The 14,103-nt window shown below is 40.9% G+C and overlaps 1 protein-coding gene across 6 annotated transcripts in view; it reads left to right on the top strand.

The window, feature by feature from the left end:
* Positions 1 to 12,026, top strand: part of dgkb (diacylglycerol kinase, beta) — a 99,385-nt gene extending 87,359 nt beyond the window's left edge. For all 6 annotated transcript variants that reach the window (XM_074652913.1, XM_074652909.1, XM_074652911.1 and 3 more), the window contains 3 exons: positions 6,139 to 6,259; positions 6,552 to 6,612; positions 10,109 to 12,026. In XM_074652913.1, the coding sequence (XP_074509014.1) occupies positions 6,139 to 6,259; positions 6,552 to 6,612; positions 10,109 to 10,216 (290 nt within the window). In that variant the 3' untranslated portion in view covers positions 10,217 to 12,026. The remainder of the gene's footprint in view (positions 1 to 6,138; positions 6,260 to 6,551; positions 6,613 to 10,108) is intronic.
* Positions 12,027 to 14,103: the final 2,077 nt, after the last annotated feature.

Here is a 14,103-nt window from a genome sequence, read left to right as displayed (position 1 = left end):
TTAAAGTTTTCACTAATCCAATGATATATCTCAAACTCTACCATATGGAGTGCCATGAAAACATTCACGGTGCCCAGAGGATGGATCCTGATGTCTTCTAAACTAAATTAAAGCTAAACACAGATACACGGTTAACATTACCATGTTTTCATTGTGACATCATGCTGACCTTAGAATTTAGCTCAAGGTACAGCCTCACAAAGTTGCTAACACCTCTTTAAACTCTTCATCTTGTTTTAAACAAAACCTTTTTAAAGGTGTTTTTAAAAAGTCAGAAAACTCAATACATGGTGAGGAGATTGGTATGTCATCAACAGCACTTTCAAAGCCTTGCATATACTGTAGATCACGGTTGGTTTACATCATTGGACAATAGTACTGTACGTCAAATAGGTTTGACAGTGTAGGAGGCTCTTTCCACTGAAGCCCACATCAGACAGTCTGTGTCCTTGCTCCTATCAGATAGATCAAAGACTAAACTTTCAACCAAACTTTTTCCCGAGAGCATGAATATTTCACCGATGACAAGGTGAATCATAGCTAACAGGTTTTGTTTGCAAAGAAGAGGTACAATCATGTCACTGTTTGGAGCTGTCACTTGTGTATTAATGGTGTGTGCAGGCTCCAGTGGACAGGCTCAGTTAATAGGAGCGGACTGAGTGGGGGTGTTGGGCATACCCCTGAATCCATTTACGTCAAAAGGAAGCCCGTCAATGGGAATATATGAATGAACGAAGCACAATGAGTCAGCTGCTCTGTGGTAACGGCTGAAATGGGGTGAGCCACTTGAAGGACTTATAAGGAAAAGGAAGAAATATTCAGAAAGCTGTGGTAGAAGAAGTATTCCAATCCAATATGTAAATTACTACCACCAAGAATACTTAATCTCTGCCCGACTTTACAGCAGAAATATACATGTTTACCGCCTGGTACAAAAAACGTTCAGACTCTGTAGCTAATTTTCCCATTCATGACAACTGTACGGGGGTTGAACACCCGTTTAATTATGTTAAGGCTTAAAGTTAGGTATGATTGAGGGCGTGGCCACTTTGAGTGACAGGTGGGTGCCGTCTCAGGTCGCTAGCTGCCAGCTGTCTGCTCTGCTACATCACCAGGGCCCGCCTCAGCTCCACCGACAATCCACCTCTATGCCCATGTTTGATTGGCCGTGAGTTACGCTGTGTCATCACTGCCAAGATGGCGACAGCCGGAGCCACCCACTTCACAGCTTCACAATGGCAATGGCTCTTCAGAAACCTATGGGTGACGGAGACTACGTCCTTATTTTATACAGTTAACATGTTTGAACATTTTGGAAAATGATATTTATCTCATGTTGAATGTAAAATATGCATCACAGGACTCTTTCTAAATCACAAGAAAATAGAATGGAGAGTGTAAATGAAAAAAAGAATCAACAAACATATGTTTATTTTTCTCCTCACAAATGAGCTCTTGTCATGAACTCTGGATGTGTTTGTTTTTTGGTGTTTTATTTCCCATCATGTCTAACTCCTGCCCGCTCAGGTGATGCACAGTATGTTTTTAGGTTTCATGGTGAGGTGGTGTGCTTGTACTCGGGGATGAAGTGAATGTTACAATCAGTGTCTGGCTTGAAACATGGCGAGTCAGTGAGGATCTCCAGACATGGCTGCCAGTGATCCCTTATGAGACATCACTGATCAGCACATGACTGGTGGAAAAAACACAGATCCCTGTGAAGCTGTCTATGAAGCTTTATTCATTTTTTTTTCCTGATAAGATTCCAGTTTTACTTTCCTTTTGGATTTCAGTAGCTGTTGCACCTTCACAGTAAAGCTTATCCGTCAGTACATGGCAAATTAGTCCCTAATTTACAGTAGCGGCATTTACTGTACTCGTGATGAAAGAAAAAGGGCCCTCTCTTGCATCCGTCACAAAGCGGTGTACAGCGCAGCACAACCGTCATTGCTAATTTTCCCGCCCAGCGCCCACGTTGTGTACATAGCAAATGTACTTGCACCCATCTGTGGGCGTGTTGGTCTTAAAATGAGGTATGGTCAGACGCTTTGTTGGCGCATTGCTATCTTTAGGCAGCAAAAAAGTGATTGTGACATTGACCAACAAAAAGTGGGCCCACCGGCCAAACACATACATCTGCTCGCGTACTTTAACTTTGCGCACGTGCAGATCTATTTCCTCAGCAGTCTCCAATTTGCCGAATCCGTCTTTTAAACAGCAATGTGCAGGCGCACCTGTCTTTTAAAGGGAATGGAGATGACACTCTGATTGGTTTAACTTCTGTTACGCCAAAAACACTCCAATGATTAATTTATAGACTAAATACAACCCCTTTACCCCTTCAACTTACTTTGCGCCCAGATTATGCGCTGCTTAATTGGCAAAAGTGTAGTTGGACACGCCCTAAATGCACTCGCACCATGCACTTTAGACCACGTGCTGTAGATCATTTAGATACGGCCCAAAGTGTTTTGTGTTCTTGGAAAAAGAACAAGAGAAAGTAAATCCCAGCAGGGGCGGTGAGGGAGTTTAAGACGAAAAACAGTCCTAAAATGAGCAACCAAAACAAAACGTTGTTCTAACAAGAGCTGCTGCATGCTGGGATTTAAAAGCATAACTTCCCTAATGGGATGATGTGACTGTTAGATGAAGGTGCGGTGTGGCACAGACTGTGAGGAGGATAGTTGATCAATTCAAAGCCCAACTTTGCTACGATGAACACTCCATTAATCCCTGAATAAAAATCAATCTGTGTGGTTAAAGAAAAGGCCACGTCTGTACCTGGAAAGGCACTTAGTGTGAGTGGGGAGTGTGTGTTTATGTGCCACTACGTCTCTGCGTGTTTGTGCCCAATTGTGTCTGTTTGTGTCTGTTTATTGATGTGTGTGTGTACATGCATCTGTGTGTGTGTGCGCGTGTGTGTGTATGTATGTGTGAATAGATGCCCTTGTGGAAGGTGCCCTCAAGGTGAGCAGCCTAACTTGTCAGATCAAGAGAACGACGTATTTAGAGGTAAACACGGGAGTGCATTAGCCCAGAGGGGGCACCGCAGAGCACGATGCACAGATCAAACTGTTGGAAGGGATTATTGTGTGTGTGGTTGTGTGTGTGGTTGTGTGTGTTGTATGTGTGTGTGGGTGGAGGGTGGCTGCGGGATAAAAAAACCCTGACCTTTCGGGAGCTGTTAAATCGTCCCGCTGGTGACGCCAGGAGACAAGCCCCTCAGGTGGAAGGGAATGGCTGCGGAGTGAATTATTTAGAATGGGACTGAGGTTTTTGTCGGGGCGGGGGGGTCCATGCGTGGGTGGAGGGGCTGACGCTTGGGACTGATGCCCCGTGACAAGCCCCATGAAGCTTCCATTGGAGGATGGACCTCCTCCTCCTCCCGCCATTCCTCTTCAGTTTTACTTTCTCCGATCGGCCGCCGGTCGTCCTGCTCTGCTCCCTCGCCGTCTCTCTTTTATTCCTCCGCTCTCTCCCTGTTGCTCCACATGTGTCACTGTGCAGCCACCGGCCACGACAGGTAGTTGTTTGACAGTGACAAGGACGCCGTTTCTTATCCCACGCTCTTGACGGGAAGACATGGCCGCTGAGATCAAAGCCACATCAGCGCTGCTTTAGTGAATCTCCCATATGGACTTTCATTCACATGACTGTCTCACACTGTCTGCGTTGTCACCTTCAGCGCCTGTTTGTTTATCACAGTCAAATATTGCCTTCAACACTTGAGTGAGGCACATAATGTTGATTGTAGGTGAGGTAAGGGGGTTTATATGTGGCCTCAGGCTGCTTATCTTGTGTGTTAATATTTCAACATCCTTCTTGTGTAAACAGTTGGGTGACTCCGTTTCTCTCCCAGTTTATCTCTGGGAAGTCAACATGATGGCTTTTTTCTAAATTTGGGTCCATTTGTGTTTCATTCGCACCTTTAATATAAGAAATAATGGTTGGTGATTTAAAATGAAAATGGAAAGTCACCAATAAATCATAGTAGATTAAATCTGGCTGTCACTTATTGAAATCATGTGTCTGCAATTTATTGAGTTGAAATAATCATTTTTCACTCTTAGATTTATTGTCTCAGGTTTTGGTTAAAACAAGACAGTAAGTGACATCTTAAAGGAGTAGTTTGAGGTGTAAAAACAACAATTTGTTGTTTTACGGGGTTATGTGGACTACTACCAATTCTTTCTTTTATGTTTTTTTGTACTGATTAAACAAACAAGATATAACATGTTTATTAGTGAGCTTAAAGGCCTTTACACACCGAGGGCGTGACGAATAAACAACACAAAAATGCAAAATACTCGCCTGCGAATATTGTTCTCAACATGGCTACTGGGTCACAGACTTTCTCATTTTACAGCTAAACGGTACACTACAAGATGTTTCTCAATTTGAGAAATAGGCATTACAGTAACATAATATTGATTCATATTTGATCAGAGCTGCCTAGTGATCGGAGTTCGCGAGTGATTGACAGCTGGCTCTCATAGACGGCAGCTGGACGGCAGACTCCAGCTCAGCTCTGATTGGTTGTTTTCTTCCGATCTGTGAAATCTTGCAGATGCCATTAGGACCACCGGACGACAGAGAGGCACATTATTTTTTTCATATTACCTCTCTCATGCACTACTGTCAGGATATAGTGACCGTTTTATAAAGATAACTTTTTTTAATCATATTTGCTGTATTTCTACCCACTGCTGCTTTAATGGTTAGACCCAAAACATGCAGGTCAAATCTATTTTCTAGTGTTTTTATTGAACATCTGGTTGTACAGAGTGCCCCTGACCTTGTTATATTTAGCAGAGAGGCTCTATGGTCTTTCCAAGCACTCTTGGGAATACTGGATCTTTGTAGCCCCGGGCAACAAGGAATCCCTATCGCCATGGTGACGCTGTCCATCATACGTGTCAGCGCGGGCCTGTGTGAGCCGTTTGCATTAACGTGAGAAGTCCCGATGGGGGGGGAGCAGCTTTAAAGCCCGGTGTCAGCAGGTCAACCTGCTGGGTATGTACACACACTCCTCCTCCTCCGACCCTGGAAAGCACTGCACTCACAGTCCGGCACCGAGATAGGGGCAGACGCATGTCCATCACCATGGTGACAGCTGGACACCACAGCTCGGCAGCGACAACAACACCTCACCGCAACAGCAACATTACCTACGACACTCCCTCAGGAAACCAACGCGGCTCAGATAAACATGACAGCGACGGAGCAGCATCGGTGACAGCGAGCTAACTCTCACGCACGCACCAAGCGCCTAAAAATGGGTCTTAGTTTCAATTAGTGTCTGTATGCTCCCAGCAGCGAGGCAGCAGCTTCTTAATTTGTGGAGGGACGAGTCGATGGAGAGTCGGAGGCAGAGCGGGCCGCTGAAACAGATGGGCCCTGCGTGACACTGGGCTTCCAGCAGGGGCAAAATCAATGCTCATAACTGCAAAACAGAAGAGAAATTAATAATTATAATATCACTAGATTGCTTTGCATTGCCGGTGCAATCTAATTAATAGCTGTTTTGTTTGTAGCTTGTTGTTCTTGTTGCCTTTTTCTTTTTTTTTAACGGTGAATGTGAGTCAGGAACATCACGTCATGTTCTTTTTATTTATCCTCACTTTACTTCTCATTTTCCTCTTTCCTTCCTCACTACCTTAACACATTTCCTCCATCCCTCATTCTTCTTCTCCCCCCCATGGATGTCTCTTGGTTTAAAGTTTACTATTATCATCAACATTTAGGGACAAACATGAACATAAAGGTTGTATTTATTGAACCGTCAATTCAACCATTTTAGCATACTTAAACACTACTTCAAAGCTACTACAATGATTTTACTATTAAGACAAATCATTCATGCATACAGTAACAAACTTACTATACAGTACATACTCATGTCTTCTCAGATTTTTCTCATTTTCTAGTTTTTAAATATTTGTGCCCTCCACTGAAATTTTTAATTTCAAGGCAAGCGGTTTGGCTGAAAAGGGAGTTTTTCCTTTATCATACTATATGTAATCTTTGGGTGCATGATGGAACTGTTTTTGCACAATATTCTCCATTACAGTTTTGGACAAAAAACCTTTAATTCATTAGACTCTAAGTATATTTACAGATGTGTTCTTTGTGTTTTAGACCTGTCTGACCATCTGCTGGAGGTGGTGGGGCTGGAAGGAGCCATGGAGATGGGTCAGATCTACACTGGCCTGAAGAGCGCTGGACGACGCCTGGCACAGTGCTCCTCCGTCACCATCAGGTCAGTGGTTCAACTGGACCACAGCTCACTTTATTGTCATGATTTTTTTCATTTTTGTTATGTTTTGTTGTCTTTTTTTGACGGCATATTTGCTAGATTTTGTTAGCATTAGTTCACCATCAACAATCTTTTGGCCTGGAGACAAAAAAGTAAAACAAAAAATAAATCTTTAGGTATTGAATTATTAGACAGTTGTCACTTCCTGTCAGTTGAAAATTAAGTTTCCTGCTGCAACATTTTACAATTAAAATGTTCATGAAGTTTGATTGTAACGTTTTTTCTTCCCTGACAGAACCAGTAAATCCCTCCCCATGCAGATTGATGGGGAACCTTGGATGCAGACTCCCTGCACTGTAAGTCATTAAATGTCTCTAGCACCTTTGATGACACCCATCTTCCATGTTGTGTGTTATCACAAGTGTGATCTGATAACACCTGTAACCATATATACAGTAAGAGTGCTGTAGTGATGTACTGAGCATACTTCACTACATCGCTGCAGCGAAGTGACAACTTCAACGTCTGGAGTTCTTCACCAAGAACTGGTATTTATTTAGTGTCACTGGATGGTGTCATTATTCAAAGCCCCCACACATCCACGGTACACCTGAATAGGTATTTTGCCAGATTAGAACTCTTTTTTTTTTTATTGTCGATTTATTTCCACTGATCACGGCGATTCCATTGGAATTAATTGAAATAGCAGCAAAATTTGTCCGTTTCAAATACGAGGCTGCAGTCAAATAGTCCTCTTTGCTTTGAAGGATGCTAACTGTGAAATGACTGGGAAATATTAAGTGGCAGCCATGATAAGAGCTGTTCTTATTCTCTAAATACAGAGGAAAGTTGCTTCAGTGCTTCCTTTCTTGCGTATGCGTTGCATACTGTAATATTTCACCGGAAATAGTCAGAAATGTGCGTATTATTGGATTCATACTACGGTTTCGGACAAACTAAAATACCTCACATACTGTTTTATTGAACTAAATAGCATGTTAGTATGGAATTTCGGATACAGTTTATGTCTTGTATTAGGAATTAAGCCTTGAAATTTCTTTTTGAGATGTTCCATGCAATCCTACGTCTCACAGGATTTCCAGATGGATGTAAGACTTGATCTTACCGTACATTATTTCTCAGTACTTTACTTATTTCTATCGCACAATGCACTATAATGACACCAGATTACCCCAGTCACTTATTTATATCTGCAGTTCCTGGGCTTGTTGATGCAAACAAAGACACAAAGAAAAAAGACATGACAAACCACAATCAATAGCGCAATACTGCATAAGCAATTTTCAAATTCCACAATGAATAAATAAATAAATTCACCATTCAGTAAGGTCCTAAAGGACTGGTTTCAAAATAAAAGACAGATGGCATCTAGTGCAGTATCCGTTCCTTCCATTTCCCCCACAGATCATTGCTTTGTGCAGTAATTTACAACAAACATTTAATGATGCAAGTCTTATTTCTCCTAATTTGCTTACTTTCTACGTCTCCAACATGTGCTTCGACGAGTGTTTGCCCTCTGTCCAAGTTGTTAATTTTTCAAAATGAAACTCCTCAGTTTGCGTTGATTACGGTTGTGTTTAGCTTTAATTACATCGCCACTGCAGATGAAGTGCTGCTGAGATTTACATATGGATCGCTCAGGCAAAGCTAAAAAACCCAGTGCATGACAAAACGAGTAGCCAGCAAGTGCTCTTGTATCTGCTGGCACAACTCCACGCAGCAAATTTAGGATCCGACAATCCGTAATTGTGCTGCAATGATTTCCACGCCGAGTTATTCATACTGTATGTCGGAGCTGAATTTGAATCAGTCGACCTGTTAAATGCTTATAAAAACACCACAGTTCAAATGGGATGTTAACCCACTAATTATTAACAACAACAACTATGCAAATGCTTCTCAGTTCCTCTGCGTGCATAACATATTTAACACCATCCAACCATTTGCATTTTGAAGCGACATATGACATGTATCGCTGTCTCTTTGATAACTGGGTCTGAAATAACTGCTGCAAACTGAAATTTTAGTGTTTTTCTAGACATAATTCTGGTAAAATATCACTTTGTTAAGTCTTAACATATCATCCTCTTGGTTTGGATGCTTTTTGATGACTAGGGAGTACATTACATAGATCATTTTTTGTAATTGTTTTTAATTTCTAAGAGCCACATTGCTCTGTAACTGGGGCTCTTGATGCATATAAATGTTTGATGTTGCATCTTTAAAACAGAGCTCAGTTATCCTCCAAATTGATTTCAGGTATTCCTTTAGATCTTGCTTATGTCACCAGTGTCTTCCCTAAAAAGTCAAATTGTATTTTGTAACATCAGAAACATTAAGCTCAATCACGTTTAACGACAGCAGAGAGCCTACTAAAGCTGGTAAACGCTACTGAGTCAGAGTGCAAGTACAACAAATGGCAGCTTTCCTTTTGAAGTGAATGTGGTCTCTGTAATGCAGATGGTAGCATTTCCTCTCCCCATTACTGCGTTTAGACTCTTAGTGCAACAGTATAATGAACTATGTGCTCCATATGACAACCCTTGATGGTTGATATTTGTTGTTCCATTGATCTACAATTTCAACCTTCAACAGAAATGGCATCATTGTTGGGAAACAGGATATTGTCAGATATTATAACCATAAAGACCATATGTTACCATAATCCAGTATGATGTATGTCAACATTATCAGAGACATGAACCCCCTGCTATTCTCCTAATGACCTACGCTACTCTTACAACAACTGGCTCTAGAAATGGCCATTCACATCTTTGCATCGTTGCAGCGTTGAACTTAGCTCCACCCTCTCGTGTCACTTCTGGTTGCAAAAAAATAAGATGGTGGTCAAAATGCCAGTCCACAAACCAATGGTTGACGTCAGGGTGACTACGTCTATTTCTTATATATACAGTCTACATATCTGACCAACAATCCAAAACCCCAAGATATTCAATTTACAAAACAGAGAAAAGGCTGCAAATCCTCACATTTGAGACTTGAACCATTTTTGCTTAAAGGTCCCATATCATGCTTATTTTCAGGTTCATACTTGTAATTTGTGTTTCTACTAGAACATGTTTACATGCTGTAATGTTAAAAAAAAACTTTATTTTCCTCATACTGTCGGCCTGAATATGCCTGTGTTTAGCCTCTGTCTTAAACGCTTCGTTTTAGCGCATTTCAACGGAATTGCGATGGAATTGCAACAGGATTGCGTTGCTAGGCAACAGCTTGCTTCCATGTGTACTTCCTGTCAGCTGATGACATTCACATACACTGCAACCAGGAATAAACCTGGGACACATTTAGAATGTTTACGTTTAAAACTGCGTAAAGGGTCTAAATATTGTATATTTGTGACATCACAAATGGACAGAAATCTTGACAGCTTGTTTCAAATGTAGTTTCTGAATACGGGCTGTGTGTATTTCCCTGTGGATTGAGCGTTTCGATACTTTCACAGTATTTATATAGGACTTAAGCCTGCTTTATAAAAAAAAAAATTGGGGCCCTTAATAATATGGGCCCTTTAATGATTTACTTAAATTATTAAAAGATTATCAAAATTATCTTGTCAATTGACTGATCGATTAGCACTAAAATAATCAAAGAAAAAGGGGGAGTCTACTGGCTGGGAGGAGGAGAGGGAGGAGGTTGAGGGGCCTTTGAAAGCTCATAAGGTGACACTCATAAGGCTGATTAAAGCAGGTGGTTGATTGGGCCACAGATTCCTGTACACAGACATTAGCTAGCTCATTTCCTTTTTCATATTTTTGAACTGTAATGCAGAAACTAAATCTTAGCTTTGTTGCTTCTTTCCAACACCAGATCGAGATCGTCCACAAGAACAAGGCTCCCATGTTGATGGGAACGCCACAATGCCGAAGCTTCTTCTCCTCCGTCATCAGACGAACGCGCACTGAGAGCAAAGACTGATCGGTTCAAGACCTTCGAGTCTTCACAAGCACCTGCAGAGCAGCGGCCACAAGTTGATCATCACTCGGCCCGTTAGTGAAAGGGGGTCTTTGATGCCTGTTTGACAGCCCAGCGCAAAGTAGCAACCTGTAGGTTCAGTACGCATCGCCGGCAGCGTGGAGACGTCACTGAGACGCCCTTCTTTAATGCAGAATGAGGTGTGTTTAGGACCGACGCTTCGGTCTACAGTGTGTAGAGTAGTTTAGCTCCAAAAATACTGAAGCTATTTCGGGAAGTCCAATTTTATAAAAGTCTGTTTTTATTTTTTGCTGTTGTGATCTGTGCCATGTGGAAAAAACCCACAGATGAATGTGTTTTTTGTGATATGATGTATTTATTTATTTATTCATATTTTGCTGCTATTGATGTTTTTTAACAGTTTTTTGCATTTGCATACCCCTGATGCATGATGGACAGTGAACGAGGTTTACTGCTGTTGAAGCTGACATATCTGGAGCTTGCAGCTGATCTTTCCCCAAGTGTTTAGTAAGTTTGCTCAGCATTTCTTCAGCGTTTCACTCATGAATGGCTTAGTGAAAAGACAGAGAATCACTTTTTGCTTACTTTTAAACGGTTCCTGCAAGTCATCCTTGTCATGTTTTGATCTGCCGTGTTGCTGCTCCGTCAGTGGAAAGATTAGGAATGATTATTGATCCTCATAAAAAATGCATGACAGTCATTGTTTTTACGTCGCACGAGAGATTTTCCAGACAGTTTTACCAATTGTGTGCACACGTACTGTTGCATGAGTGACCAAGATCTGTTTTGACACTTGTGGAAATTGACCCGTTTTTTGAATCTGCGTCGTCAGTGCTGCTCGGTTTAACCATATCATACTTTATAAGGTGGCTGCATTTTTATGAGATCCTGTGTTTTTTCTGAACAGGTACTCAGGTACTTTAAAAAAAAAAAAAAAAGGCAACAGAAAAGAGCCTAGAGTTCATTAGACTGTTTGTTGGTACAGTGACTGTATAGTTGGATATTCACAAGAAGCAGTTTAACCTCCTCTGGTCATTGATTTGCTCTGATGTCTATTGTTGAGTGTTTACAGTCCGCCGCACATAAAAACATATATTGACCAATTAAGGTCTAAATACAAAATGACTATTGACATATATAGTACAAGCCTGATTTAAAGAATCAATACTGAAAATCAATCCCATCTAATAATTACAGTTTTCAGAGGCATTTTACAGCCACTGAGGTGTGCATATGGTGTCTTATAAATGAATTAATAATACACCTTTGACAAATTTTCATTCATTTTAAACTAGTCATTTCATAAAAGAGTCTTCTTATACAAATAAATGGCATTAAATGGCATTATTCTGGACGGTTAGTGATTTACTACATTTCTGCATTTAAATAGTATCAATCTCATTCAGTCTTACCAAAGACAAACTTCAGATTTTGGGGGATTCATTACAGACCTACCAGCGTGACACACGTATGATAAATGTGTTGTTTCTAACTGAATTGCACTCCTGCTTGTTTTCTGAGAATGATTTTAGTCTCGAATGTTTTCAGTCTTTAAAAGTGCCATACGCCAGTGGAGACTGACCCGATGAGTCTCCCATCTCTTTGCTTTGTACGGTGCTGCGTTTGTACAGTGAGGTTGTATTTTTGTACACAGTATTTATTTATTTTTCCGCTTACTGCTTTCACTCTTGAACTCACACCATGTTGTTCTGCCTAGAAACTAATTCTGCCTGCCAATGTTGACTGGGAAAAGTGATTGTGGGAATAATAAAAAAAAGCTTTTGTTGTTTGACATATGGTGTTCTGGTGTTCTTGGTAAATTGTCCTTTGACCCCCTAACACGTTTTGGTACTTAATGTCAAACTGAAATTGAAATTCTGTTCACTTTTTGTGTGATTAAATCAATGTGATCTTACAGAATTGCGTGAAATGACCACGACCTCTTCGCGCATTACATGTTGGTGGCATGTAATGTGTTAAATTACGTGCCGCCACCACGGAAGCAATTTCATATTCGGTTTAGGAAAGATCATGATTTGGGTTAAAAATAAAGAACTACAGTTGTTACGTAACTTCTTACGTAGCCAATGTAATTTTAAATATCTCAACGTTGACTTTTGGTTTCACACGGGACACAAACACCAGTCTCCTGGGTGAAAGTCCCGTGTTTGACCGATCCACCACCCGGACCTCTCCCCTACACGACTTTGAGCAAAACGTATTTCTGTTGAACCTGGAAATTTGTGTGTCCGTGGTGGTGGCACGTAAACCACCACATCAACATTTTTTTAGCATGTTATTTCAACACCTGTTCAGTTATCTGCAGCTCTCACACACTCAGTGTTGCTGAACTATCGAGATTCTAAGTAACTGGAGACAAAACTTTATTTTTCTACTCCACGTAGATCATAAACCCTTTAATGTAATAACGACTCATTCAAATCGGTTGAGAAATGTAGATGTGATAGCTCCTCCGTTCACTTGTATAGGGTTATAGCCCAGTCTTGCCAGGTCCAATATGACGCCCACGTTGACGTATCACTGCAACAAAGATTCAACAACACTAATGTAGGGGTTCACTAAAGAAAAATAAATCCAATTTAGTCTTTTTAGTAATTATAATTTTGACCAAGTAAGTACAAAACAAACACCAAGATACTGATTTCTTATCAAAACAACAATTTTAATTTCAAGGCACCTACTGTGGGGCCTCATTAGACCAGCAGTGTCCTTAGACCAAAATAAATCTTTTCTATCCTTTTGTCTGGAGTGGCACTTTGTTTACTGCGTGTCTCGGTGTCAGATGGGTGGACGCCTGCACTTGAACTGCGTTTCTCCGTCCTCGGGGGGGTTCAGCAGGAGTGACACAGTACTTCACTTCACATCCACTTCACCTGCCTGGTAATGGAACCCTGCGTGGATCCAAGATGGCATCAGCGTGACCACTGCTGACTTCCGATATGTCCGTCTTTCAGTCAAGTGTTTAATGCAATGGTAAAGTTCCCTTTCGGGCGGTTATCCTAGATCTGTCCTGTATAGGTGCAGGGGGAAATCTTTGTTGATTGTTGTACAGAACAAACAGTAGAAACACATTTTTACAAATCACAACTTGGCCACGACAGTTACAAAAGAAATCAAGAGTCTTCCTGGCAGCCAACTATTTACTTTCCTCCATTACTAGCCCTCAGTGTACTTTCAGCTACAACTCCTTTTCTTCAATCCTTGTCTTCAAAAAACATCATTGTTTTATCTTTTGTGAAATGAGAAGCTGCTTACATTTTAATAGAAAGATCAGGAGCAGGTACCAGTTCAGCTTGGAATATGGTCAGAATGCCATCATGTTTGAGCTTTCCAGGAAGACTTGTGAAAGAAATACCCTTTTTATAATCACATTGTCAAAAAACAAAAAACAAGTGCAACACGAGGTAGTCAGAAGCAGGGTGGGATATTAGTCCAAGTTGTGTTACCTGCTGAACAGTGAAGATTTTGAAGGCCAAGATCATGAAACATTAAAGTTTAATTCTTAATCCCTCTCCTATATCCAGCTCACTATAAAATAACAGGTGCAGACTTTTCACAATGTTGATTATCAGAATATTATTTTGTTTGCTCTGGTTGTAGAAGCTTCTAGAAGGTTTCTGTGTGATACCTGGATAGGTGTAGAATAAAACCCCATTGTAAATTAAGAAAGAAAGCCATTAAAAGTTAAGGCAGTTTTATTTATGTAACCTTACATGACACATCATCAAAGTGCTGTAAAATCTACAACATGTAACTGATTGAAATAAAAAAAATTTTATGACTGTTTGGTGGTTCAAACCACAGACGTACGCACACACACACTCACCAGTGGTGGAAAGTAACTAAGT

Source organism: Sebastes fasciatus, chromosome 12 (genome assembly GCF_043250625.1).
Source record: "Sebastes fasciatus isolate fSebFas1 chromosome 12, fSebFas1.pri, whole genome shotgun sequence".
Taxonomy (NCBI): domain Eukaryota; kingdom Metazoa; phylum Chordata; class Actinopteri; order Perciformes; family Sebastidae; genus Sebastes; species Sebastes fasciatus.
The sequence above is the reverse complement of the archived record's forward strand: the minus strand, read 5'-3'. Positions and strand labels throughout refer to the sequence as shown.